The following is a 27,730-nucleotide window of genomic DNA, read 5'->3' on the forward strand; positions in this document are numbered from 1 at the left end:
ATTTAATCATCTGCAAAACACAACTCCAAGGTTCCTACAGAACAAGCTTTAGCAAGCGAATACTTAGAACCAATCATTTGATCCTTTCTAAATAATTCATTTCACACTGTATCTGTAATTTTTAGGGTTGGAGATATAGACTGACCAGGCAGAGGCAAGCTCTAGAAGAAAATTCTAGCAGCTCCTAAGAAGAATTCATCTACTACAAAATAAAGTTTTTTCTATGATTTTTTTTTAAGATTTTTATTTATTTGACAGAGAGACAGCGAGAGAAGGAACACGAGCCGGGGGAGGGGGAGAGGGAGAAGCAGGCTTCCCGTGGAGCAGGGAGCCCAATGTGGGGCTCGATCCCAGGACCTGAGCTGAAGGCAGATGCTTAACAACTGAGCTACCCAGGCACCCCTCAGTATGATTTTTATATGTTGTTCTTTGGAGCTGCATTTCTGAAGATAAAGCAGTTCTTTCAAGTACTAAAAAAGCAGCCCTGATTTAAATAAGTCTGTGTTTTACTTCAAACAAGCCACAGAAGTCAAAATCTATGTGCTCATTTTCTATGTGCTCATTTTGGCTGCTGCGAGTGTCCTTAATAAGTGTCCTTGTTACTCTTCTCCAGCAAAATTCAACCATCCATGTCAAAACTGATGACTTACCACCTTGCTTCTTGGATTTTTCCTTCATTTTCTTTGACTTAATTTCCTCAAGAGTTTTTATTCCAAAATTCAAACATTCACCTGAGAAATCCAAATAGAAATCACATGAGGAACTAACACCTCGTGCCCTTTGCATTTTATTTGTGCGTAAGCACTCAAATGTTTTCTGAATGAGTAAGAGAACATGTGTCAGTATGGGTGTGTGTACAGTGGCGTCAGGGGACAGAGAGGTGGTGGTGATCGTGATCTAAATTTCAAATGTATTTAAAATAGTTTGGGCACATTCAACAGTGCTTTCAGATTTATGAGCAGGAAGCAGCATCAATGTAGCCTCTTCTTACCTTGCTTCAAATTGACCCCAGGTTTCCGGGCAGAGGCTGTCCGTAATCCATTATGAACTTCGGGAGGCGGTTGCAGGATGGGTGTTTTGGTTTCATCACCTTCCTCAGAAAACTGATCTATGTATCGACATATGAGGCAAATTTACAATTAACAGCAGGCCTCAAGCTTTAATCCTGATTCAAATTCATTGAGTGACCCTGACCATTTATTTGCCTTAAAGCAAGAGCTAAAACTTACCATCATCATCTTCATCATCATCTGCAGCATTGATTACAACTGGTGGATGGGTGGGGCTAGGAACATTTTCTGAACTTTCTACTTTCATAACACTTCGCAGCTGAGGGGAGGGATTAGACTGGACAGACAATTTGTTCTGTTGAACTGTGAGCTGGTTAGCCTTCACTTCCTCTTCTGGTGACTCAGGCACAGTGGGCAAAACAGCTAGACATACGACATCAGTCATAAATTAAAAATAGAAGATAAAGTTCCAATTCATCAAAAATCTTCAATCACATATGCTAACTTTGGTGCTTTTCCTTATGACAATTCATTTCTTTTTACCTGATTTCTCCATTTTCACAATTAGGTTCTAAACTCCCATAGAGGGTAAAAATGGCTTTTAGCTAATAACTCTTCACTGTACACAAACATGTTCAAAGTAGGTGTTCAAAAGACAGAATAATCTGGAGGCTAGATGCATAAAATTGTTTGCAAATTCTAGACATTTAATTTTAATATTGAAATTTGAGGCTTTTTGCTCAGCAAAAAAGTAGCTGTTAAAAGACATAGTAGATAACACTTCTGAACTAAACCAGAGAGGAGCAAGCCTACTTTTTCCTCTTAAATAGAGGAGAGAATATGTAGCATCAAATTTTAATCACATAAGATGTGGCTTTTAAATGGCTGATCATTCCAGTAGGAAATGTTGAAGATGTTGGAAATAAAAACTAGCTTTTGGGGGAGTGTAAATTTTATTTTAGATTATAGCCTAGAGTCGGGTTGGCAAACTTTTTCTGTGAAGCGCTAGACATTAACTACTTTAGGCTTTGTAGGCCTCTGTGTCTCAACTCTGCAGAAGGAGCACAAAATCTGGCCATAGAAAATATGCAAGTGAATGGGCATGGCTTCCTTCCAATAAAACTTTATTTTATAAAATAGGTGGAGGACCAGATTTGCCAAACCCCGGCCTGGAGAATCCAGTTTCTTTTGGAAAACTCACTGGGTCTGATAAGAAAATGGGGAATGAAGCTATAGTAATCTAAACTGTCATGCCAAGAAACATTCGGGAGGCAATATGGCTTTTGGTAACAAGTCATTTAACCTTTAAAATTAAAAGTTCAGTTCCCTCATCTGTAAAGTGGAAATAAAACTACTCTCTCCCAAGACTAAATGGCAATGTATGTAAAGTACTCTGTACAGTGTACATAGCAGGTGTTCTTAACTTGTAACTATTCTTTTAAAATTAAAAACACAACTCACTTTTGCTTGGAGGTAGGAAAAGGCCATCAACATAACGTCCTCTATTGTGATGGAAAGCGCAGTTTAGTTTCTGACATCCCATTGGCTGATTTTCCCAGTAACAAGGAATCTCACTACGTTTTTTCTATAGGAAGAAAAAACACATTGTTTTCAAATAAAAAATGAGGTGTGACCTGTATTAATTTGGTCATTTATTTTATTTTCTTTTTTTTTTTAATTTATTTGACAGAAAGAGAGAGAACACAAGCAGGGGGAGTGGGAGAGCAAGAAGCAGGCTTCCCCCCGAGCAGGGAGCCCGATGTGGGGCTCGATCCCAGGACCTTGGGATCATGACCTGAGTTGAAGGCAGATGCTTAAGCGACTGAGCCACCTAGGCGCCCCTGGTAATTTGTTTTCTGAATGAAGTTCATTCAGGCTTCAAAACTTGGAGGCATGTGAACTGATTGTGAGCAGGAGGAAGAGGGGTTGCTGAAAGTGACACTCCATGCTTGAGGGAGAGATGAAGGGAGTAGGGAGTAGCTCATGTACTGTGTTGGAACCCCTAAATGCCTATATTTAATTTAGAAAAGCAGGACAATGTATTAGTTAAGATTTTAGCAGCAAAGATAACATTATGTTATGGCCATGTGAGGTTGGACAAATAATTTAATGCCTCTCAGCCTTAGTTTCTTCAGCCATAAAATGGCAGTAACAGGAGCTATCTACTTGGTTTCTTATGAGGATTAAATGAAATAATGTATATGAAACACTTAGCACATAGAAAGGACTCAATAAACTGTAGTTTATTTAAAACTGAGAGCTCACAGCTTTGAGGAAAATTTTCCCTTTCGTGACTTCTCAAAGTAAGGCACAAATAACACACTAAGGATGGTACTTTTCCTTCCCAAGCTACCTCACTCTTATGAAGGGAAATGAGGAAAAAGATACCCTCACACTTAGAATAAACTGCTGGATCATAGGGCATATGTCCAGCAGAAATACATACATTAGTTCTATACATTAGATGTGTATAAAGAATGGCTGAAAACAATACTATTTATAATAGCTCCAAAATGTAAACTCAAATGTACATCAATACCAGAATGGATAAATACATTGTAGTTTATTCATACAATAGCATGTTATTCAGTACTGAGAAGGAATAAACCATCCCTATGCTTAACAGGACAGTGCAGAAGGAAGAAGCCAGACACAAAAGAGTGCACACTGGGTGATTCCATTGATGGGGAGATCAAAGCAGGCAAAATTTCTCTATGGTAGAATAGTCAGGATAGTGACTAGCTTGGAGGCAGTGGATAGTGACAATCAAGGGACAAAGGGCGAAGACAGATTTGGATCTGTTGGATTATGCTGGATCTGTCATCATAAGCAAGCTGAGGTTTAAAATTCTAGGAAAGCACAGCAGCATTACAAAAAAAATCACAAAAAAATCCTCAAATGTATCAAAAAGGGCAAAGATGAAAATCTATTATATTGAGAGATTGAACACTTGATAGTACACCGTGTGAGTAGGGATGTGGAAGAACCAAACAGTACCATGTACTGATAATGGAAATGTAAATTAGCTCAACATCTCTGAAAGGAGGTTTGGTAAAAAAAAAAAAAAGATATTCACAAAATTTATGTCCTGAGTTAATTGCCACGTGTATGATCACCTATTTTTAAAAAGTACAGCAAATTCCTTTACCTTTCAAAGAACTGGTCTCCTGGCACACCCAAAAGGTTAAATGTAATAATAGCTACCACTGTTTTTTTAGATAAAAATTACAACAATTATTCAATTACTCCTTCCTCAAGGCAGAACCTAATGCCAATCTTTCTTGCTTCTGGGTCTGTCTTTGCTTAAGTTTTTCTTTCTTTCCTGGAAGCAGTTTTCAAATTACTGAATGACTTCTGTAATAGTATCCTCTACATACAGGAGTCACATGACATTTATTGTCAGTGCCCTATTTCACTGACAAAATCTCCTAATCTTTCCATACCAATAAAATTTCCCTTTTAAAAATCCACTTACTGGATTTTGTTTCTAAATGAAAAGTAATGCACAAATAATGAAAACCACTTGGAAAATGGTAATAAATGCCTGCCATGCTATTACCCAAAGAGAATCACTTAAGTATAGAATTCTTGGACGTAAAAAAAAAAAAATTATAGGTGTGCCTGGCTGGCTCAATTGGCAGAGCATGCGACTCTTGATCTCGGGGTCATGAGTTCAAGCCCCACGCTGGGCATAGAGCTTACTATTTAAAAAAAAAAAAAAAAAAGAATAAAGAAAAAAAATTTTAAATGCCTACATCTACACATGAAAGAAAGGTATTCCAAATAACTGCATATTTTTCACTTGGCAACACATCCTCCATAATAACACTCTCCTATAGAATCATTTCTTTAAATGTTCAAAAGGTTGAATACAGCACATGGTCCAAAGATATATAGCTGATTCTCACTATCTGAAGTAGTTATGTTTATGAGGTCACCATGAATACTAAATTATCCAATACTGAACCACTCTGCTCCTAAGGGAAATACAGAGTTAGAGTCAGGTTCCTGCAAGTTTGTCACATTTTCATCAATCAATACATAAACTGGTTATATGTGTGTTTGTGTTTAAAGACACCTCATTTAATATATATTCATTAATACTGAACTCTAAGGCCAAGAGCACTGTAATTCACAACTGAATGAAGCTTATCTAATACGTGTGTTTTCTACGTAAGGCACGTAAGAGCTTTCTTGCACTTAGGGACATTACATGGCACTTCAGCATCTCACTTGCGGGCCATTTTAATCAGCCACAAAAAAGACAGAAAAGGACAAAATGCAAAAAAGGTGGCATTAAACAGACCACAAAAAGGACACCTGCTTATAGTATGAGAACTGAAACAAGGCAGCAGGGTGTCACCTTGTCTGATCTCAGCCGGGGTAAGTCAGGCGACTCAAATTTCTCAGTGCTCTGCACATGTCTGCAGATGGCCCGTGAAAGCACCGCAAGTACTGATTTGGGGGTTACGAATACATTTTAGCAAGTAGGCAAATTTGCAAACATGGAACTCATGAATAATGAAAATCAACTGTAAACAGAAGGGGTTACAGTAAAAAGGCTCCTTTCCATTCCTGTCCCCACTCCCTGACAGCCACTGCTGTCAAGTTTCTCCTTTATGCTCCCAGAGATTTGAAAAATACACATGCAAATGAAAAACAAATTCTTCTCCTTTTTTTACACAAATGAGAGCATATTATGCACCTTATTCTGCCCCTCCCTTCTTCATGGACAATATAGCCTCATCTTTCCATACCAATAAAGTTGCCCTTTAAAAAATTTTTAACAGCTACCCAGCACTTCGCTGTATGAATGTAGCAAATTTGTTTTAAATGAAGGTTATTTCACATATTTTTATTATTATAAATTATGCTACAATGAGTAATTCTGTATATATCTGCTTTTGCACGTAAAAGCAAAGACGAGACAAAGGTAGGAAAAGCATACAGTATTTTTGAAAAATGTAGCCAAGTAAGACTGTGCAAAAAAGAGTTAACTGAGTAGCCCTGAGACTGCTACCTTAGATACCCAGCTTGCAAAGTTGGCCCTTGGAATGTTCCTAGTCTGTTAACTGATTACAGTGCCTAGACTGTGCAAATAATATGTCTTGTGCTGAACACCGGCCATCCTTCTGGGAGTCTAGAATTTTGGTATATGATAGGTAGAGGGTGCTTATGTGACCAGCCCCATTAAAACCCGTGGATGTTTGAGTCTCTACTGGGCTTCCTTAGGCCGAGACATCCCACATACAGTGCTGCATTTTCATTGCTGGGGGAAGTGTGTACTCTTTGTGAACCCTCGTGGGAGGGAGATCATAAAAGCAATCCACACATGGATTCCTCCAGACTCTATGTCTTTTTTCCTCTTATGATCAGACAGTGTTATCTCCCCATCACTGTAATAAAATTTTTTAAATATTTATTTATTTTAGAGAGAGGGAGAGTGAGCACCAGCGGGAGAGGGACAGAGAATCTCAAGCAGACTCCCTGCTGAGCTCGAAGCCAGACATGGGGCTCGATCTTATGACCCTGAGATCACAACCTGAGCCAAAACCAAGAGTCAGATGCTCAACTGACTGTGCCACTCAGGGGCCCCTCACCGTAATAAATCTTAGCCATGAATATAACTATATGCTGAGTCTCAGGAGATTCTAGGGAATCTCTCAATGTAGATGTTCTTAGAGACCCTGACATACCTTCTAGGGAGTTGTGCCAAATTATACTCTGCCAACAATATAACAATTTGAATTTTCAAAAGCTGCAGAGAATTTCTCTGAATTTATTCAGTGAATTCCCTGCAATTTGGAAGACAGGCAGCACAGAATGCAGTTAAAAGGCCATTAATCTGCAGCCCACCTGGAGTAGCTCTATGAGCCCAGGCATACAAACTGCAGTCAGTCCCTTCCTTCCTTCCCCACCTCCCTCAAGCAATTGGTCCAAGGGTATTAGGTGAGGCTGAGAAATGAGAGGTAGGCATTCCTGCTGGGAGAGGGAAGGGCACATGGCCCAGACCAGGGTGTTGGAGCCTGACTGAATGAGGAAGGCACCATGTGACAAGGTGGAACTGGCTTAGGTGTCAGAAATCATGAGGGGCTGGGAGGACATCTGTGTAGGAGCTTGGCCTGGCACAGTGCTGGAGCCTGAGCAGGGTGAGGAAAGCTTTTGTGAAGAGATCCCAATGTAGGATGAGGAGCGTATATTTATGGAGGGTCAGCCTAGAATGGGCAACAATGACTAAGCGGGGTAAGGAAGGCAGGGTCTTCCCAAGTGGGGGCCTGGTACAGAGGTAGAATATATTCCAGGGTGAGAAAGAGCTGGAACACATTCCAGGGTGAGAGCAGGGTGAGAAAAGTAAGCATCTCACATGGGAGGGCTGCCGCACACAGAGGAGCAGAGTCCAAAGGTGCAAAAAGGGCATTCATGGGGAGAGGAGTCCAGAGTAGGATGCTGGGGTCCAAGCATGGTGAGGATGAGGGCCTCATGGTGGAGCAGGGACAGAAGCCTGGTACAGGGTTGCTGGAACCAAAACAAGATAAGAAAGACGTCCCTGTAGAAGAGCAGCCTCATGTGTGATGTCGGAGCCTGAGGGGAAGGAAGAGGCTGGGAATACAATATTGGCTTACACAACAAGAGGACTGATAGAATCAGTGATACTAAGGACAAGTTTCTCACTTTTGGAGAAGAGAGTTACAAGTAGGTAAAAGGAGAAGCCTAAACCCTACAGTGCCAGTGAACTGAAAGCATCTATGTGAACTCATGATTTTCAATACACAGACATAGAGAATAAATGATGATGTAAATGTTTGTATGTAAATCCATTTATACACTCTTGTTCTGTCCACTGTAGGCCTGGAAGCAGTGAGACTCCAGGAGCTGCTGAAATCTTATTTCTATACATATCATTCTTCACTAAAAGGAACCAGGGCTCCTTAGAGAAATGACTGATTCCAGGACTGGAGGAGGAAAAATAGAGGATGAACCTGAAAAATCTTGTCAGGCCAGAACGCAAAAAGGTGTTCAAAGAATGATGAAAACATCAAAAGGACACAAAAATCAGCTTGAACAGCTCTTACTGGGCAAATCTGGGTCAATCTGAGGATTAAAAATGATAGTAATGGAGTACAACACACTGAATAAAAAAGGAAACCATGAATTCACAAACATAAATAAGTGGAAAAAAACAAAATTTGGTGAGAAATGGGGAAATGACAGGGTATCAAAGTACCTCTCCACAAGATGCGTATTAGTTACAAAAAGAAAACCTGTATAGTGAAGTAATTTGGTACAAACCACCTCAACGAAGTGATCAAAGTTAACACCACCAGTAATGGGATAATTAAAATTGTATAACTGTGCCACCTAATGGTGTGCACTGAGAAGAATTATGATATTCCTGCCAGAGGTACATAACTTGAACTTAGTAATGAGGAAACACCAGACAAACCCAAATTGAAGGACATCCTACAAAATAACTGTCCAATAACTACCAAAAGTGTCAAGGCAAATGAAAAGTAAAGAAAGACTGAGTAACTGTTTTAGATTGAAGGAGAATGAGAGAGCAATGACAACTATATTCGACAGTCCATTCTGGACTCGTTCCTTCTGCAATAAAGGACATAACTGGTAATGAATGGGATCTGAGGATTACACGAAGGTAATCTATCAGTGTTAACTTCCTAATTTTGATGGCTGTATTACAGTTATCTAGGAGAATATCTTTTTTTTTTTTTTTTTAAGATTTTATTTATTTATTTGACAGAGACAGACAGAGTGAGAGAGGAAACACAAGCAGGGGGAGTGGGAGAGGGAGAAGCAGGCTTCCTGCCACCAAGCAGGGAGCCTGATGCGGGGCTCGATCCCAGGACCCTGGGATCATGACCTGAGCCGAAGGCAGACGCTTAACGACTGAGCCACCCAGGCGCCCCGAGAATGTCCTTTTTTGTAGGAAATATTCATGAATGTATTTGGGAGTGACAGGGAATGTAGTTTACTCCCAAGTGGCTTAGAAAAATGTTTTATAATGTACCTGCATGTTTTCTCTAAGTTTGAGACTGTTTAAAATAAATATAGAAATATAAATACTCCCCAATGATACACATATAATTTTTACACTTTAGATACATTACCAAACTGGCTCCCAGAAAATGAAACCAACTCATACTCCAAAATATCAAGATATTGAGCATTATAACAAAAATTTCACTACATCATTAAAAAATGTAACCTGCACATTATATATAAGGTATCATTTCTTAAGCAGGCTCCATGCCCAGCGCAGAGCCCGACATGGGGATTGAGCTCATGACCCTGAGAACATGACCTGAGCCTAAATCAAGAGTCGGATACTTAACCGACTGAGCCACCCAGGAGCCCCTTTCTCCCTATATTTTTTATTGGCCCATCACAACACCAGACTGCTTATTATAACACAAACTAAAAACTTACATCAATCTCCATGTGCCGAAACCTGCACACCTGTCGAAAACAGCGCCCCTCTTGCCATAATGTGCAAACAGTTTCATTTCCTAGTGCAGCTTCACAGTGACGGAAGGGACAGCTGTCACCCTGTAAATGAAAAGAATACAGAAAAGAACTGTGGTACCAAAACAGATCCTAGGTAAAGTGTGCACTGTTAACAGCTTCCTGGCATCCAGACAAACACAAAGGAATAAGGACAGACAGGCAAGGTAGAAAACTGAGGTGGAAGACAAGAACAACCTGAGGTCAACAAATTTATAATTTCCTATGACCTATTTCTTGACAGTATCCTTCATTTGATTTCACAAGATAAATGACATAAGCGGAAATGGGGCTGAAAAAAATAAATGGGAGTATTTAAAGTGGTACTCTTTATTACACTAAAAAGTGTATTTTATAGTTCTTCAAAACCATTTCATACATCTTGACTTTTGTAACTAGCTTTTGATGGAAAATCACAAATAGATTAGGATTTAGGTACAATTCCATGCTTCATTATATACCTCTACAATGGCAATATCTGAAACAAAATGCTATATATGCTCAGAGCTTTGCTCAAAACCGATCATTTTAAACATGGCACTGAGATGATTTCAGAAGTTTTTCTAACAACATATACATTGATAGAATTAGTCACAAAGGAACGGAAAAGTGGATAGATGTCCCAGTGGAGCTGCAGAAGAATCAAGCAGAAAAACAGGAAGTTTTGACACAGAAAAAGCAAAAATGCTACAAAAGCATATTTAGAAGAATGGCTTTATTACTCAGCAGGAAATCTGAAGAAAAAATCAAATTCAACCCACAACAGTTTCTACAAGTACGATACAACCCACCCATTCATTTAATACAAAGTAAATAAAAACAAACTTTACAAGCCAGGCCAAAGTGCTCCTAATTTGAATCAAGGGCACCCTGAACAGGGGTAATTATTGATAGGTAATTATTAATTATTAACAGGTAATTATTATCAATAAGAGAAGTGAATGATGACTATATGCTGTGGACTTTTTCACTTTTGTAGAATGTGAAGAACATACAATGAAAAGGAAAAAAGGATGAACAATGAATTCTCCTAGGAGTACTATTCTCTACTAAGAAAATGGTAGCAGATAATAAATGGTTGAGCAAAACAAAACATAAAAACTTAGTATATTGGGAAAATCTTATCAAATCTCATTAGAGAAATTACAGAAAAAACTGATTTTAAAGATGCCAATTCTTACTTTGGTACATGTAGAATAGAAAAAAAAATAGCAGTCTTCTCCTTGATTAGGCATGCTGGGTAGATCCTTAGATTGGAAGTGGCTTCTTGAAAACAAGCCACTGCTTCCTCAAGGCGAGGACCAGCTCCAAGTCCTCTTGAAATGGGTTTAATCTTCCAAAAGACAACTCAATCAGAGAAATCGTCTTTAAAATGCAATCCTAAAATGAGGAGACATGAATTAAAGTATTTCAGATAAATTCTTTCAACTTCCTCTTCCAAATCACCTCAGAGAGCACATTGTTAAAACCAAATTTTAATTATATTATGTACTTGCCTATTCAGAGCTTTGTGAACCCTGATTAATATTTTATTCTTATGTGAACATTATACATTCTCATTTATAATGTAAAACTTTTGTTAAGGGCAGCCATGCCCTTCTTTCATATTCTCTATGGAGCTTGTTACATGGCTTCAACATAAGATTAAATAAGCACTAACTCCATAAATGATCTACATTTTAGGTCATGAATGGGACTTATGTTATTTTACACAGGGTATTTGCTAAATCTACATTGCCAACAAACTAGATTTTTTTCATCTGACAAAAGTTCCAATATTTTCACAAGCATTTTTATTTCAAAAGTATGTAATTTTAAGTAGGTGGGAAAAACTGTCTCACTAGAATAATTGAAACAATTACCCCTGGATACATCTGTAGAACTAGCTTATGTAATAGCTTATGTAATGAAGATGGCCAAGGAGCAGAAGTCGTCCTTGGGATTCTTCCCATAAAACAGTGCTTACAAAAAACCACCAACAGCCCCCACCGTCAGCCCTTGCCACACCCAGGCCCCCACACTGAAGTGTTCTAGAAAGCTTCTACAGAAGTAACAACACATGACAAGAGCACATGCCAGAATTTGGAAAGGGTTTCTGCAAACTCGTACATCAGAAGACCAGGTTTCAGAAACACTGATTGACAACTTGGAATCAATTAAATAAAATTCAATCATATCTCCCACTAATAACCCTAATCCAAGCAAAGCAGGCCACAATAAGAACCAGCCTTGAAGTCAGCAACCTAGGTCAGGAATTAAGAGTGTGCCACTGAACATATACTAAAACCTTTAAAATTTGCAATACCCTCTGACTCACAATTTCATTTCTAGAATTTATCCTGAGGTAAATATTCAACCAATATGCAAGGTAATAATACACAAGAAAGTTCACTACCACTTTGCTTCTAATAATGAAAACACATCCAGACACCTAAATGTTCAGAAACTGGGGTCTGTTTTAAAAAATTACGGTACATCCAAGCAATGTGATAATATGCAGGGTATTATAGATTCTGGTACCAGGAAATGGGTATGGCTGAAAAAATATCTAAAAATGTGGAAGAAGCTTTGGAATCAGGTCACCAGGAGAGGCTAGAAGAGTTTTGAGGCACTTGACAGAAAAAGCCTAGAAGAAACTGCTACTAGAAAATCCAAACATTAGAGGAGTTTCTGGTGAGGTTTCTGTGGAAGCATTATTAAGAGAATGAAAAGACAAGTCCCAGACTGGGAGAAAATCTTTGCAAAATACGTAACTCATAAAGGACTGGTATCCAAAATATACAAAGAACTTAAAACTCAACAAGAAAACAAATTAATTAAGGAATGGGCAAAAGATCTAAACAGACACTTCATCAAATAAGACACACAGATGGTAAATAAACATATGAAAAGATACTCAACATCGTATATCATTAGGGAATTGCAAATTCCTTTTAGAATGGCCAAAATCCAGAACACTGACACCATTAAATGCTGGTGAAGATGAAGCAACAGGGTTTGGAAGAACAAGACCAAAATGTTAGCAACAGTTACTACTAGAGTGGTTGGTAGGATTATAGGTGGCTATTTACTGTTTTATGCTGATAATAACATTCAATTTTCTAATACAAGGCAACAATATATAATAAAAAATTTAAGTCTGCCTAATGGCTTGTCCATCACTGATCCACTACAGAATGGGACAAGGGCTAGTCCTTTAATAGCACCTCACTGATCCACTAGTAGGATTCCCCTGACCCCAAACACAAGGAATGCATTCTGTAATGGAGGGTACACCAAAAGGTAATTAAAAAAACTGCCTCAAAAAACAGAAAACCTGCCTGAAACAGGATCAAGTTTCTAAGGGATATTCAAATAATTACAATGACACATATGCAAAAAGGAAAAGTATTAATCAGAGGAGAATGAAAAAGTTTTACAATAGAAAAATATTTTAGAAAGGAGGGGGAAAAAAGGCTTAGGGATCAATTTCATTTTTGAAACAATATCCCAAAGAACAAATATGAAACTGGTGCTTGTTTCAGGAACCCCCAACTTACTAATCAAACAACAAAATGGTACTTATGAAATAGTAACAAAACAGCATGAATTGCATGTTAGGGTTTTTTTTTGTTGTTTTGCATTTTAAAAAAAATTAGGCTCTGCAAAACTCCCTCAGAGGTAGGCAGAGCATGAAGACTGAATGCTGAGCAGATGGACACAGCCTTGCTAATGTTTCAACAGAACAGTAACTTCATGTATCTGTTTTAAACACTTAACTTCTTTATCCTTCTATGGGGTGGTGGGGGGGGGGGGGAAGAATGTAACTGTTATTCAAGAAAATGGCCTTCCCCAGAGATTTAGGGAAAAAAAAAACTGACAATAATCACTACTACCCCAAGTTTGCAGACTCAAAACCAAGATGCATACTGATAAATTTTTTTAAAAAAGATTTTGAGACAGAGCTCGCGAGGGAGGGGCAGAGGGAGAAGCAGGCTCATGGCTGAGCAGGGAGCCTGACACGGAACTTGATCGCAGGCCCCCGAGATCACAATCTGAGCTCAAGACAGCTAGCTGCTTAACTGACTGAACCACCCAGGTGCCCCCATACTGATAAATTTAAGTTTTAAAAAGGAAAAACAAAAGTATTCATGATGCCAAGAAAATATGAATACTTTTCAATAGCAAAACTAGGAAGCCAAGATAAGTAATTGGTCCTCTCCCCTCCCACCCCTGAATTAATGTAGGAAAAAGGATAAATTCCTTTAAAATTGCCATGTTCTCAGTAAGCTTTAAAGGATACAACCTGAGGGGCTCCTGGGTGGTTCAATCAGTTAAGCGTCCAACTCTTAATTTCAGCTCAGGTGAGGATCTCCGGGTTGTGAGATCAAGCCCGATGCTGGATACCACACTGGGTGTGGAGCCTGCTTAAGATTCTCTCTCCCTCTTCCTCTGCCCCTCTCTACCCCAAAAGGATACAGCTTGATACAAATGAGTATCTGCTATGAGAAAGAGAGAAAACAAAAGAAAGTTCAAGAAATAAGAAAACTCAAATTTCTAGCCTCTTCCCCCAAAGAGATTTTTAAAAAAATTATTTAGAGAGAGCGTGCATGTATGTGCAGAGGGAGGGGCAGAGGAAGAGGGAGAGAGAGAAAAGCAGAAGCCCTGCTGAGTGAACCCAATGCGGGGATGGATCCCAGGACCCCAAGATCACGACCTGAGCTGAAATCGAGCTGGTCGCTTAACTGACTGAGCCACCCAAAAGAGATTTCAATACAAGTAAAAGAATAAGCTGATGAAAAACACAAAAATTCAATTTTAAAATATTGTCAGGATATCTACCTCTTAGAATGCAGAAAGATGTCAACACAAGAGAAAAGGTATTTAAGATGGAAATAATTCCAGGAGATTTAGTTTCTATACAATGGAAATTCTAAAAGAAAGGAATGAAATTGGTAGAGATAAGAATAAAATAATACTACAACAAAATTTCCCTGAACTGAATAAACCTGAGTCTTTAAATTAACAGGGGTTCATCAGGGATGCTTGGGTGGCTCAGTGGGTTAAGTGTCTGCCTTTGGCTCAGGTCATGATCCCAGGGTCCTGGGACTGAGTGCCGCATCAGGCTCCTTGCTCAGTGGGAAGCCTGCTTCTCCCTTTCCCACTCCCCCTGCTGTGTTCCCTCTCTCGCTATGTCTCTCTCTGTCAAATAAATAAATAAAATCTTTAAAAATAAATAAAGCGGAGATTATGACCTTAGATTTGGCCTTTCAAACTACATTTCAAGATCTCAGGATTTGGAAGAAGTTTTAGACAAGGTCTCAAAAAGTATACCATCTATATACTCCATGTATTCTTGAAAAAAATTACTTAAGGAAGTATTCTAAGTTGAGAAAAAGAACTTCACTTCCACTATTTCACTGCTTTTTAAAAAAGTTTTAAAACAACTGCTTTGGATATCTTATTTATGATACAGCTGATAAATCCAAAATAAAGCAAACTGAACCACAGTATATTAAAAAAATAAGATCACATAATCAAAAAACATTTATTCCAGGACTAAGAGTGGTTTAACATTAAAAAAATTCATTGCATTAGGGACACCTGGGTGGCTCAGTTGGTTGAGCATCTGCCTTTGGCTCAGGTCGTGATCCCAGCATCTTGGGATCGAGCCCCACATCAGGCTCCCTGCTCAGTGGGGAGCCTGCTTCTTCCTCTGCCTGCCGTTCCACCTGCTTATGTGCTCTCTCTCACAAATAAATAAAATCTTTTTAAAAAATTCATTACATTAACAAATGTAATGAGTAAAGGGTGGGTAAAAACAAAAACTCTGGTATCTTAAAACCTTTTTTTTTTTAAGATTTCATTTAGTTATTTGATAGAGAGACAGAGACAGAGAAAGCGTGTATGAGCAGGGGGAGGGGCACAGGGAGAGGGAGAAGCAAACTCCAAGTTGAGGCTGACATGGGGCTCCATCCCAGGACCCCAAGGTCATGACCTGAGCCAAAGGCAGACACTGAACTGACTGAGCCACCCAGGCGCCCCAAGTATCTTAAAATTTCAAAAAGGAAAACATGGTTTAAAAAAAGGATTTAAAAATGGTATTTTTTTTAGATAAATTGGCTTTAAAAAAAGGTAAAATGCAGCATTTACTCCTGATAAAAACTTACTATAATTACAAGGAACCTCCTTAGCATACATGCACTCAATCATCAGAAACCATCAGCACAAGCAATATGGTAAAACACTGGAAGTGACCTCATTCCAGACAAACAAAAAAGGAGCACTTGTTGTCTCCACTATCTGTCAATACTGTTTCCGAGTCTAGCACATGAAGTAAGGAAAGGTATAAAGACTAGAAAGGAGGCAAAAAAAATTTAGTACCTACAGATTATATGCTTGCAAACTAGCAAATCTAGCAATCAATTAAAACATATTTAATAAGGTATTTTTAAAAATCAGTAAATTTCCCATGTGCTAGCTTGGTAACAAAGTCCCATTCACAATAAAGCTGTAAAACATACAGGAAGAAAACGAAGAAGTATACAAAACCTACATTAAATTAAAAACTGAAAAACTATGAAACTACCAAGGCACTGAAGACCTGGATAATGGAGAGAGAATGGAGTAGAGGCTTAAAGCAGTTTACTTCTCCAAATAATGTATACATCAAATGAATAGTTTATTATTGGAACCTGATGGACTATAAAATCATCTAGAATAACTAAGATAAAGAAAAATTTTAGAAGAGAGGACCTCACTCTCCTTGATATTATAATGGATGTGAAATATACCATTTAATAATATTCTCAAATGACTTTAAGATCAACAGAATTTAAACAAGTCCACAAATGTGATTTGTGAAAAAAGTAGCATTTGAAATTAACAAAAAAATTTCGTCTCCCACTTAAAAAAAAAAATTTCTACTTCATATAAAAAGGTTCTAAGGGAATAAAAGCAAAGATGGCAAAGAGGCTTTAGCTCACTAACTAAAGCACTATACTAAGAAAGATTCTGGGAGTGCCCAGGTGACTCAGTTGGTTAAGCGTCTCCCTTCGGCTCAGGTCATGATCGCAGGGTCCTGGGGATTGAGCCCCGCATCAGGCTCCCTGCTCATTGGGGAGTATGCTTCTCCATCTCCTTCTGCTCCTCCACCCTGCTCATGCTCTCTCTCTCCCTCACTCTGTCTCAAAAAAAAAAAAAAAAAAAAGATTCTGAATTCATAACTGTGCTCAGCAAAAAGGAAAGCACTATTTGACACCTTTATTGACCATGCTTATGGGAAGGAGAGGCAATGCCATATAACTACAATCCCTAGATTAATTTTTTTTAAGTTTTTATTTAAATTCCAGTTAGTAACAAACAGTGTAATACAAGTTTCAGGTGTACAATAGTAATTCCACACTTCCATACAACACCCGGTGCTCACCACAAGTGCACTCCTTAATCCCCACCACCTATTTCACCCATCATCCCACCCACCTTCCCTCTGGTAACCATCAGCTTGTTCTCTACAGTTGAGAGTCTGTTTCTTGGTTTGCTTCTCTTTTCCCTCTGCTCTTTTGTTTCTTAAATTCCACATATGAGTGAAATTATAAGGTATCTGTCTTTCTCTGATGGACTCATTTCGCTTATCATTATACTCTCTAGCTCCATATATACACACACATCTTCTTTATCCATTCACCAACTGAAGGACACCTGGGCTGTTTCCGCTGCAATGAACATGGGGTGCATGTAACCCTTTGAATTAGTATTCTTGTGTTCTTTGGATAAATACCTAGTAGTGTGATTGCTGGATCATAGGGTAGTCCTAGATTACATTTTTAATATAAAAAATATAACCATCCAAGTACTGCAAAAAAAAAAAAAAAATGCATGATATATTTTTTATAAGCTCAGATTGAAAAAAAAACTTTTCCTAGCATGATGCCATAGTTAAAAATCATAATAAAATTGACAGATTTGACTACATAAAATGTAAAACACTTATATAGCAAAAGATCAGCAACATGACCAAAGATTAGTATTTTTACTAAAAAGGGTATGTCAAGAACTTTTACAAATCAAAAAAGACATCATTAATTACTCAGTATATTGGTACAACCTCTTTAGAGAATTGTAATAATTCTACAAATTTACATCTGAGAGCTGGTTCTTGGGAAATAGCTCACAAAGGGCTGTTATTGGATGTGGGCTATTTTTATTTTTAATGGCAAAACTCCAAATGTCTATCAATGAGAGATCTGTTAAACTACAGCACTTCCATATAAAGGAATACTATCTTGTCATTTAAAAAAAAAAAAAAAAAAAACAGATGAGGCACAGCTATGTGCATGGAACTATGTCATGGATAAACTACCGACAGTGCTTTCCTAAGAGGAAATGGAATCACAGGGAGATTCCACCTCGGTATATTATTTTTACCTTTTTTATAAAGTGCATGTACTATCAAAAAAGGGGGGAGGGGAAGGAAATGTTTCCATCCCCAAACCAAAAGCTTGTAAGTAATTACAAGAAAAAAATATCTTGACAATGGTTTTTTAATTTCTTACTGATCCAGGAAAATTATGCCTTAAATTACAAAAATATTCACTCCTTTAATGAGAAAAAACCCATTCCCACACTTACATTAGCTGGTTGCTCTCAACAGGAACCTCTGTGTCTTCACTGAGTTCCAATCTATTACGCCTGTAGGTCGAACCAACACTCAATCCATGAATTAATAATAATGGGGCAGAAAGAATTTTCCTCCTCACATTGCCAAGGAAACCTCTCAGCCACAATTCAAACACAGGACGTGTTTTTAAAACATCTCCCAACTACTGGGAGATTAAGTCCATTCGAATAACCTTTGTCAGACTGGAGACAGCTAGGCTTAGTTATCTCCTCAAAAACAAAAACAAAAATAAAAACCAACAAAAAAGAGAGTTCATTTAAAGATGAACTTCAGAGTCAAAGGATTATTGGAAAAAAAAAATCCATCTTCCATAGCCGAACAATATAATTTAAAAAGAAAGAAGAAAAAGAAAAAAGAAAAAGAACACCAAAATTCAATAAGATCCAATTTCTGGTCTTCAAGATTTCTTCACCTATTAAGAAAAAAACAGAAACCTTCCCCCATCTTTATTATCTGTATAATAAAAGCATACTTGTATGAAAAAATATAAAGTGTTTTATGTATATAATATACATATACACATATACTAACTGGCTTATACACACACACACACATATACACAAATGTGTAGAAATAAAACATTTGGGTAAGTTTTCCCTTTTAAAATACACTACAAAAGCCTTCAGATTTGGGTTCATTATAAAAATAGTGAACTTACTCTTATACCAAAGTATCATGACGTGTATCGCTATGTTACACTAAATTGTGCCCAGCCCACAGAATAAACATGAAGGGAAATCCTTACACGTGAATCAATGTGTATAATACGGATGTATGTACATCATATTTCTCATCTTCAGGGAGTGTTTAACCAAAAAAGATAGAAACGTATAGTTACCGAGTAACTACAGAGTGGTGCAGCACGCTGTGGAAGGCAGAGCAGCATTACAGCCGTCCTGAACTGGCACTGTCACAATCCAGAAAGCTTCTATCTAACGGAAGACTTTTTCTTCCTTTATAGCAACACCAGTGTCACTGGCATGACATTCAATATTGGCCCTGCAAAGGCTTGCTTAGGCAGCCTGGTTTCGTTTTTTTTTTTTTTTTTCTTTCACAAGTGATGGCTACAACTAAAGACTTTATAATTATTCATTTACTCCAGTTAGTAAAAGGGTAAACTTTTGGAGTTGAAATTTCATTTCACAATGGTACATTTACCATTTAAGAATTAAAAAAACAAAAAACAAAAAACCCAAAAAACAAAAACAAAAAACGATTTTGATACATAGAAATGAGTTCTAAATTTTGAAACCAGCCCCGTAACAAAGCAATTTTGATTCTCATGTAATAAATACTACATAATTTCTAGGCTAAATCTTGCCAAATACTATCCAAGACAAAACTAAAATCAAAACTTAAAAAAAAGTGGACACCTTTTACTCACACTTAATACTAGTCAATTTTCCAGGAAATTTTTGGGCAGGGAATATCCCCAAATCTAAAATGAAAAAAAGGAAAAATTGGGATCTTACATTAGTTATTCAGTCTGAAACCTGTAATAGACTTTTACTAAAAGTCATCATTTTCTGGCCTCCCACTCAACCACAGAAATATACTTTAAGAGTGGAAAGGGACTTTAAAGATCACTGCGATCAATTCTCTCATTTTACCAGTGAGGTAATGATTCCTAACACCTGAAAATATTGAGTGCTTATGTTTAGCTAAGATTAGAAGCCAAAAAACAATCTCACAGTTAAGAATACAGTATTATGGATCATTCAGCATATATATTTAAAGACATTTAAGATCATTTAAAAGCAGAGAAACATTCTTTGGGAAATGGACACTGTGTTTGTCAAAAGTGTGCTCCTGGGGCTTTTACTCCAATTCCCATTCAATCTTTTTCAATTTTTGTAAACTTTTTATTATGTCATTTGCCCATAAATTTGTAAAAAGTACCCATACAATCTTTATTTTATTGTTTTTACACTATTTTCTGAAAGTTAAAAAAGGCTATTCAAAGACTAAAAGTAAATTTTTCCTGATTGTTTTCTAATGTTTCCCTTTTACATAGATCCAATCCTAAATATAAAGGGTAACTCTATCACACTCAGTAAGTTGAAATGATAAAGCTGACCAGTATGAGGAGGCAATTAGAAATTTCTAAATTTCATGAGTTTTGTTTTTGCCAAGCTGTAAGTATGGATCAGGGTTTTTAAAAAACTAGAAAAATGGGGGGGGGGGGAGGAATACCAGCTTAGTATGCGTTTTTCCCTCAATTTCCCTGGTTTCAGAGCAATCAAACTTCCCATGATGGGAGAAATTTTTACTTAAAACCAAATTACAAGTTCAATCTACCAGCCAGAAATAGCCTAAAGCCTTTCAATGCTGCACTATATTTTTTAAGTTAAAAAGTATCTTTTCTCTCTTAATTGGTATAAACAAAATTTCAAGAGACAGCTACACTGAGTTACTACTGTGAAATTTTTAATCTTCACTTTGTCAGCATTATTATTAATCCTCTGAGGAATTTTCAGCACGTTTTGTGTTTTCAGGTTTCCCCAGATTTGTGTATAAAGAATAATTAGTATAACTATATATAACAACTATAGCAATTAGGATACAGTAACATAGCAACAAGTTGCCCATTTCAAATGGAAAAAGGAAAAAGAAATTAAGGTAGTATTTCTTTTTCATTGCTTTGAATAACTTCATTCCCAGGATCCCAGCTCAGAACCAATGTAGAATAATCATAGTTAACATTTTTCAAGTTCATTTTCAAAAACATCAGCTGTTCTATATTGTCAAAGTCCAGGCTCATGATCTGTTTTGGGTGAAACTGGCTATTTGCAGTAAAGATACATTCAGACTGCCAACTACACATGGGGCAGCTTAGATACTGAATGGCAACTTGGGTCAAAGCTGGCCATATGCTCACCTTCCTCTGCCAGTAAATCAAAGGGTCACCACCTCCTGAGATCTCTGAATACTTCTCTTTGAAGTACTCATCAACTACTGCTATGGCAGAAGGAAACATGAAGCTTTTGCTTCCAATGGCAACATTATCTACAGCTGAGCTATCAAAAGACCCTGAACTGGAGGTGCCTTCTCTTATGGATGAGGTAAACGAATCAGCTCCTACGATGGCTGAGGGACCAGAAGCATCTGAAGTTGCAATATGGCAGACCTCTGAAGATTCCATATAATTGCAAACTTCTTCTGCAAGGATCTGCTTATAAGTTTCTAAATCAGCACCTTGAGGGAAAAAGTCTTCCAAACTGTTTTTAAAGCAAGGATCTAACAAAGCAGCCAAGATACAGGGCTTAGATTTAAGCATGGCACTCAGTAGGGTATCAGTTTCAAGTTTCAGAGATAAACTGTCCACCAGATTGAGTGCCTGAGTAATACCTCTTATTTGAAAATCTTCTCTGAGTTTCTGCAGAGAAAGGAGCAGATGATGGATTAGGGGGAGCACCTGATTCAATCCTGTGGTCTTGACACTCACTTTCTGGGTGGCCTCCTCAAATGGTTTAAGAATATCACAAACGTAAGTCATTAGAGTCCACTGAAGGGAGGTGAGCACAACTCCACTGGCTCTACCAAGACTATGGTGAACTGAGTAGCAATGCTCCAAGAGCCATTTTAACATATAAAAGGTAGAAATCCAATGGCCAGTTTCATCCTGCTTCAAATTCTTCCATGGAAGTTGGTGATCATTTTGGAACTCCTGCAGAATCTGACGGGCCTTGACTGAATGACTAAAATGATGACAGGTTTTCCTAGCAGCTACTAACATATTCTCAATGCTTTTGTGCTCACAAAAAAAGTCCTGAATGACTATATTTAAACAATGCAGGAAGCACGGCACATGGGTAAAACCGCCATCTTTGATTGCATGTACCACATTAGAGGAATTATCAGAAACAATGAAGCTAGGAATAAGGAAATTAGGAGAAAGCCACAGACCAATCTGGTCATTTAATTCTTGTAAAATGTTGGTTATCAAGCAGTCTTTGGCCAACCCTGTTACACAAAGTACTGCCCACTTTCTGAAATTGGGGATCCTGCCATTACTGGAAGAAGGTGCAGTTTCCAAAGAGACCCAGTGTACAGTCACAATGAAATAGTCAGTGGATGGGTCATGGGTCCATATGTCCACAGTCAGGTGGATCTTTTGGCTTTGAACATTCTCCAAAGTTAAGAAAATTTTTTCTCTGACCCAATCATATAATTGAGGTACGGCCTTTGTGAAAAAGTAAGTTTCAGATGGTAACCTATAGTCAGGGGCCACAATCTGCATGAACCTCTGAAAGGCTGGAGTTGAGAAGTAGTTGTAAGGATGCATATCCTCCACAATCATTTGAATAATTGCCTGACTTATTTGACTTGAGACAGAATTTTCAGAATACGTTGTTTCTCTCTCCTGTGCGTGTGTCAGAGCGTCTTGCTCTGCTACAGGAATAGGACTCTCAGATCTTCTACTATTTTCAACCTCTAACACAGGAGGTTCATCTGAATCAGAGTCACTAAGGTCCTCAGCTGTTAAATCATGGCTGCCTGTAGACTTCTCTCCATGCAGAGGATCGCTTAAGAGATCATTTCTCTCAGTCTCAGCCTCATCTAATCCATTTCCAACTGCACCACTGTCTTTGTTGGCAACAGCCCAATGGATGGGATGTGTGGCCTGCAGGTGTCGTTGAAGAGTTGAAGTTCCTAAGTGAGAACCTGGCCTACCCCGGCTCACACTTCTTTTACATATATTACACACAGCTCTTGAGATGTGCTGAGGATCGGTATAAAAAAAATTCCAAACTGCAGATGTCTTGGCTCTTGTTCCAGGAATTAAGGCATGCTTGACAATATTACTTTTGATGAGAAATCTCCCTCTTTCTGCCCTCAGGGCATCAGATACTGATTTATCACGTTTCTTACCCATTCTGTTTTCATCTAATGGATCAGTAGACATATATTCAAAGCTTCCATTGCTTCCAGCAGAAGAGGGAGATAAAGGCACATCCAAAGTAAAATCCTCCTCCCCACTAGTGACTCCATATTTGTTGGCCCTGGTCCAGTGAGGTGAATGCCTTGCCTGCAGATGTCGTTGTAGAGTAGATGTCCCCAGATGGCTGCCTGGTTTGCCCCTGCTAACACTTTTTTCACAGAGGTTACAAATAGCTCGCCAGGTATACTGGGGGTCAACATGAAAGAAGTGCCATACAATGGAGGTCTTGGCTCTGGTACTAGGTAGATAGATCTGTTTTTCTATATTGCTCTCAAAAAGACTTTCTTCATCCTGCTCATGGGCACTGGAAGCTAATAAAGCAGGGGCATCTGCAACAGGCCTCCCAGATCCCAAATCCTTAAACTTTTTCGCAAGGATCAGTTTTTTTCTTCGCCTTTTCCCCTTAATCCGTAAACCCTTCTTTCTTTTTTTTTTAGCAGGCAATTTTGCCTCTTTATCCATTCCTTCTGCCACCATCTTTCCCTCTACCACATCTTCTTCATCTGTATTCGAATTAATAGGAACACATCCCAGAATCCCAGCACCACTAAAAGTGCTGCATCGTCTGCCAGGAGAGAGTGAGGAAACTGGTACACTTAAGGTACATACACTCATTCTCTTTATGTCTCCAAAATTCGTACCAGAATCTGTTAGTGGGTTTGTTACTCAAGCAGAAATACAGCTGTTCCTCTCTAATTGCATTACCTTGTCTCCAATTTCTATGGGGAATCAAATTCCCTTTGGAACAATGACTTTCAAGCCAGGTTATTTTTGGAGGAAAAGTGACAGCAATGGAGAACATTCCCAAACTCTTTTCTTAGAGGGTTTTATGATCCCTTCCAATTTCTGAGTTCTGAATCTGATTTCAAATAGTCCAATCTCTTCATGTTATAGAAAAAAAGAACTTGAGGCCCACTTTCCCAGAGTCATAGAGTTAGCAGCAGCTAGAAGCCAGGTCTTCCAAATCCCAGGCCCATGTCCTTTCTGCTTCATCAAGAACTACATCTCCTTGAAATTCCTTCAGCTTTAAAAATATATATTTTAATGATGTGTCATGGTAGTAACATCAATTTCCCTTAATTCTGAAATTAATTATTTTCAGGAAATTTCACTTAAACAAAAACATAGTGCATCATTCAACATTCATCCCTTAGGACTGTGATTTGACAATACAACCCAAAAAGTCAATTCTGGGAATATAAAGCAGACTCCACATACTGGTCATTAACAGCAAATGCTAGTTGGGCCCTTTCAGCTTTAAATATAAATAATACAATTTTTAAAAATGTGGATGGCTAAAAAAAGTGTTTTGAGAATAAAAATTTAAAAGGTCACAAGCTGCATTTTCAATTTACTGTTTGTATCAAGAGTTAATCCAAATTTAGTTTTCAGACATTTTTAGACTGGAGAAGCTTTACTGCCTGTAAATGTACTAGTAACTCATGAGTGGAACTCTATATGAACAGCAAACACTGAAATTTAAGCTTTAAACCACTTTCATTCCTTTTCGGTTGATCCCTCCCCTTCCCCCAATACCTACATACATTTACCCTAAAAAGCATCGCTATCACTAGTTCCACAGCCTCCTTCTCAAGGTCCAGAACCAAGGCCTGCAAGATGTCAACAACATGGGCCTTCCCCATAGGAATCCGCACCGATTATGGGACTTTAGGGGGTGTTCTTCATTACGGTTTCATCAATCCTACAAGGAGAACGGAAGTGTCCCTGTTGTTCTTGACTCCGATGCGGAGGGCTGGGGTGGGAGTTAATTAAAGTAGGGAAGGGGTGTAGGATACCGGATTAAGGTCGGTGGCTTTCAGTATGTGGAGTTTGAGAATATCTCCCAAGTAGTGGGACCCTGGAGAGGAACGAGAGTAGGTAAATTCAGCTCCTGGCACTCAGTTTGATTTAGGCAGTGGGGGTCCGCTAAACTAGGGAAACTGTTGTCGCGGAGAAAGCAAGCTAGTGTCAGTTCTCTCTCCGGGAGACGGGGAACAAGCCGGCTTTCCGGGGCTGCTCCGGGCTCCTACGGTTTCGCCAACACCGGATGTGGGGGAGGGGAGGAAGGTTGTTGGGAAGGAGCAGGCGCCGTGGGGGTGGGGTGCAAGGGATGGGGGTGGGGTGAATGGAACTGAGAGCGGGAGCCCGGGGCTCCCAGCTCGCCCCGGCGAGGGCGGCGGGCGGGGGGTAGGGGAGGGGGATCGTTACGGCGGGGCCCAAGGACCCGCTCTGACTTCCCGGGCTAGGCCGCAACCCAGGGGCGAGGGGAGGCCGCGGCCACTCCCCTCGCCCTCTCCCCCACCTCCCCTGCCCCGAGCCACCGGGAATCAAAAAACGGGTCTAGTTACCAGAGAACAGAAACTTTACCGAACCGCCGACACTGTCCCCGACTCCCGCTTGCTGCCACGTCTTTCTTCTTTCTTAGCCGCTGCCGCCCGCCGTCCTCACAGCAGCAGCACCAGCAGAAATCCAAGACTGCCAGCGTCAAAGATGGCGCCTGGCTACAGGCTCAGCTCTAAGACCCGGCCAGTAAAAGTGCCAGCACGACGCAATGCGAGAGGATTCTGGGAGATGTAGTTTCCTCTATGAGGCGATGCTTAAGATGGTTTCCCCGGGTCACAGGGTCACGTGAGAGGGGAGGCGCTAGGACGTGGGGTGTCTTAGTTTTGGGGGGAACGCGGTTTTGGAAACTTACGGGTTTCTTGAAACCGTCTTTGATTTAAAAAAAATTTTTTTTTAATTTTTTAATCAAATGAGGTAATAAGCGAGAAAGCCGCGAGAACTGTTGTCTACCAGACAGTAGGCCCTCATAGAATTTGGTTCATAAATAAATCGCCTGAACCATGTATAGTTTTCATTTAGAAATAAACTACTTTCCCCATGCAGTGTTGAAGGATCTGTGCCTTTATTTTTATTTGAAGAGGTGAAATTGGGTTTGGGGGAATTTCTTTTATTTCTTAAAACAAATTTTTGTGTTGAAAAAATAATTCATGCTCATTACAAGTTTCGTGAGGGTTGGAGTAGGGAAAGGAAAAACCAGTGGTCGCCTGGCCACTTCATTATTAACATTATACTGTACTTTCCAATTTGGATGTGTTTACCTTTTTTTCCTCTGATTATAAAAGTAATACATATAAGTGGTTTTTAAACTTTTTAAGTAATATACAACTGTAGAACATTGACCTCTCCATTAATTTCATTCCTGCAAAATAATCTCTAATTTAGCATATATTCTTTCTAACGTTTTTGTATGCAAATATACCTAAGTCTATTACTCTGAGAGTAGGAGCCCAAGATCCCCTCTGGGTTAGTGGCTCAACAGAACTTACTTAGGTGGCAACATTTTATCCAGCTTGGATAAAGGATACAGTTCTATTACTAAGAAAGTATACATTTGATGGTAAAGCAGATGGGACCCCAGGCACCTTTTATTTCCTCCCAGGCTTGTTCCACCAGATACCAGCTTGGTGTGGGAGCCTCAGCCAGTCCCAGGTCTCCTCACACTTGGGCTTTTATCCCCTTTTAAAGTGAGAAGGCACAACATTAGAATCCTAGCCCCAATCCCTGCCTTACATGACAATACTCTGTGATTGCCATGTCAACCAGGCCTAACAAGCAGGTTCCTGATAACCAATTTCTGTCTGTGCCACAACACCTAGGGTGTTTAACTGAGAAGTTTAGCAGAAGGCTAGCCAAACAGCTGAAGGGGTTTTCAGTCCAGGGCTTTACAAGCTGCAGTCCTGTTCTGATTGGTATACTATATATAGTTATATCATATTTCATCAAATCTAAAGCAATAAGACACATCTTATTTTATAGAACTCTAAGACAAAAAAAACAAACAAACAAACCAAAAACCAGAAAACCCAGCCATTAATCAGAGATGTTGAAAGTTGAAAGGATATATGTTTTAGATTGAAAGAAATACAGCATTTTAAAGATATGAACAAGCTAAAACTATCCATACTATCCATATTGTTTTGCAGTTTGCTTTTTTCCCCACTGTACAATGTATCTTGAATATCTTTTAATGGTCATCAGTGCTTAGAGGCCTACCTTATTCTTTTTAACAGTTCCCATTCCACTGTAAGGCTGTTTTGCAGTAAGTTTCAGCAGGATATGAATAATGTGAGGCAGAGATCACTGGGGCCTATCTTGGATGCTTGCTACCATACCAGGTATTAGTGATAACTGAATCTTCCACTGACAATTTTACAAGTGTGATGATTGAAAGAATTTTCCACAGTCTAGCTTCTGGCTCCATACATTTCAAACCTTGTCTCTCCTCCATAATCTACATGCCACTTACATCAAGATCTGACCTCTTGCCCTATGACTTTGGGTCATAATGCCAGATGAGTCTGCACAGTGGGTAATAGGGGTATTCTTGAAAGCCATTTCTACACCAACATGTCTCTAACCCAGTGTCCATCACCAGCATCCATCATCCCTCCTCTTTTTCTTCCTGCCTTTGGGGTTAAGCTGTCTGGTATGAGTGAAGAAATAGGGACCAGCAGAGCCTTCTAGCAAGAAGCCTTAAACAGAAATCACAAACATCTGCTAACTAACTACAACAGATAAATTTCAGCATCTTGCTCT

General features: G+C 38.9%; 2 protein-coding genes across 4 annotated transcripts in view; both read right to left on the reverse strand.

Annotated features, from left to right (window-relative positions):
- Window positions 1-25,638, reverse strand: part of ZC3H11A (zinc finger CCCH-type containing 11A) — a 41,536-nt gene extending 15,898 nt beyond the window's left edge. The window contains exons 1-9 of one of the 3 annotated variants that reach the window (XM_032422138.1): window positions 25,499-25,638; window positions 19,574-19,627; window positions 18,141-18,200; window positions 10,712-10,910; window positions 9,456-9,575; window positions 2,472-2,595; window positions 1,230-1,433; window positions 992-1,108; window positions 651-731 (exon numbers count right to left, since the gene is read on the reverse strand). In XM_032422138.1, the coding sequence (XP_032278029.1) occupies window positions 651-731; window positions 992-1,108; window positions 1,230-1,433; window positions 2,472-2,595; window positions 9,456-9,575; window positions 10,712-10,765 (700 nt within the window). In that variant the 5' untranslated portion in view covers window positions 10,766-10,910; window positions 18,141-18,200; window positions 19,574-19,627; window positions 25,499-25,638. Of the gene's footprint in view, window positions 1-650; window positions 732-991; window positions 1,109-1,229; window positions 1,449-2,471; window positions 2,596-9,455; window positions 9,576-10,711; window positions 10,911-17,289; window positions 17,314-18,140; window positions 19,628-25,498 lie in introns of those variants that run through there. The other 2 variants (XM_032422136.1, XM_032422137.1) reach the window with 2 other exon arrangements.
- Window positions 19,221-25,566, reverse strand: ZBED6 (zinc finger BED-type containing 6). The gene is made up of 2 exons (XM_032422135.1): window positions 25,480-25,566; window positions 19,221-24,833 (listed from the first exon to the last, which is right to left on the reverse strand). The coding sequence occupies exon 2, from the start codon at window positions 23,744-23,746 to the stop codon at window positions 20,804-20,806; it is 2,943 nt and encodes a 980-aa protein (XP_032278026.1). The 5' UTR covers window positions 23,747-24,833; window positions 25,480-25,566; the 3' UTR covers window positions 19,221-20,803.
- Window positions 25,639-27,730: the final 2,092 nt, after the last annotated feature.

Source organism: Phoca vitulina, unplaced genomic scaffold, assembly GCF_004348235.1.
Source record: "Phoca vitulina isolate PV1807 unplaced genomic scaffold, GSC_HSeal_1.0 scaffold26, whole genome shotgun sequence".
In the NCBI taxonomy this organism is placed as follows: domain Eukaryota; kingdom Metazoa; phylum Chordata; class Mammalia; order Carnivora; family Phocidae; genus Phoca; species Phoca vitulina.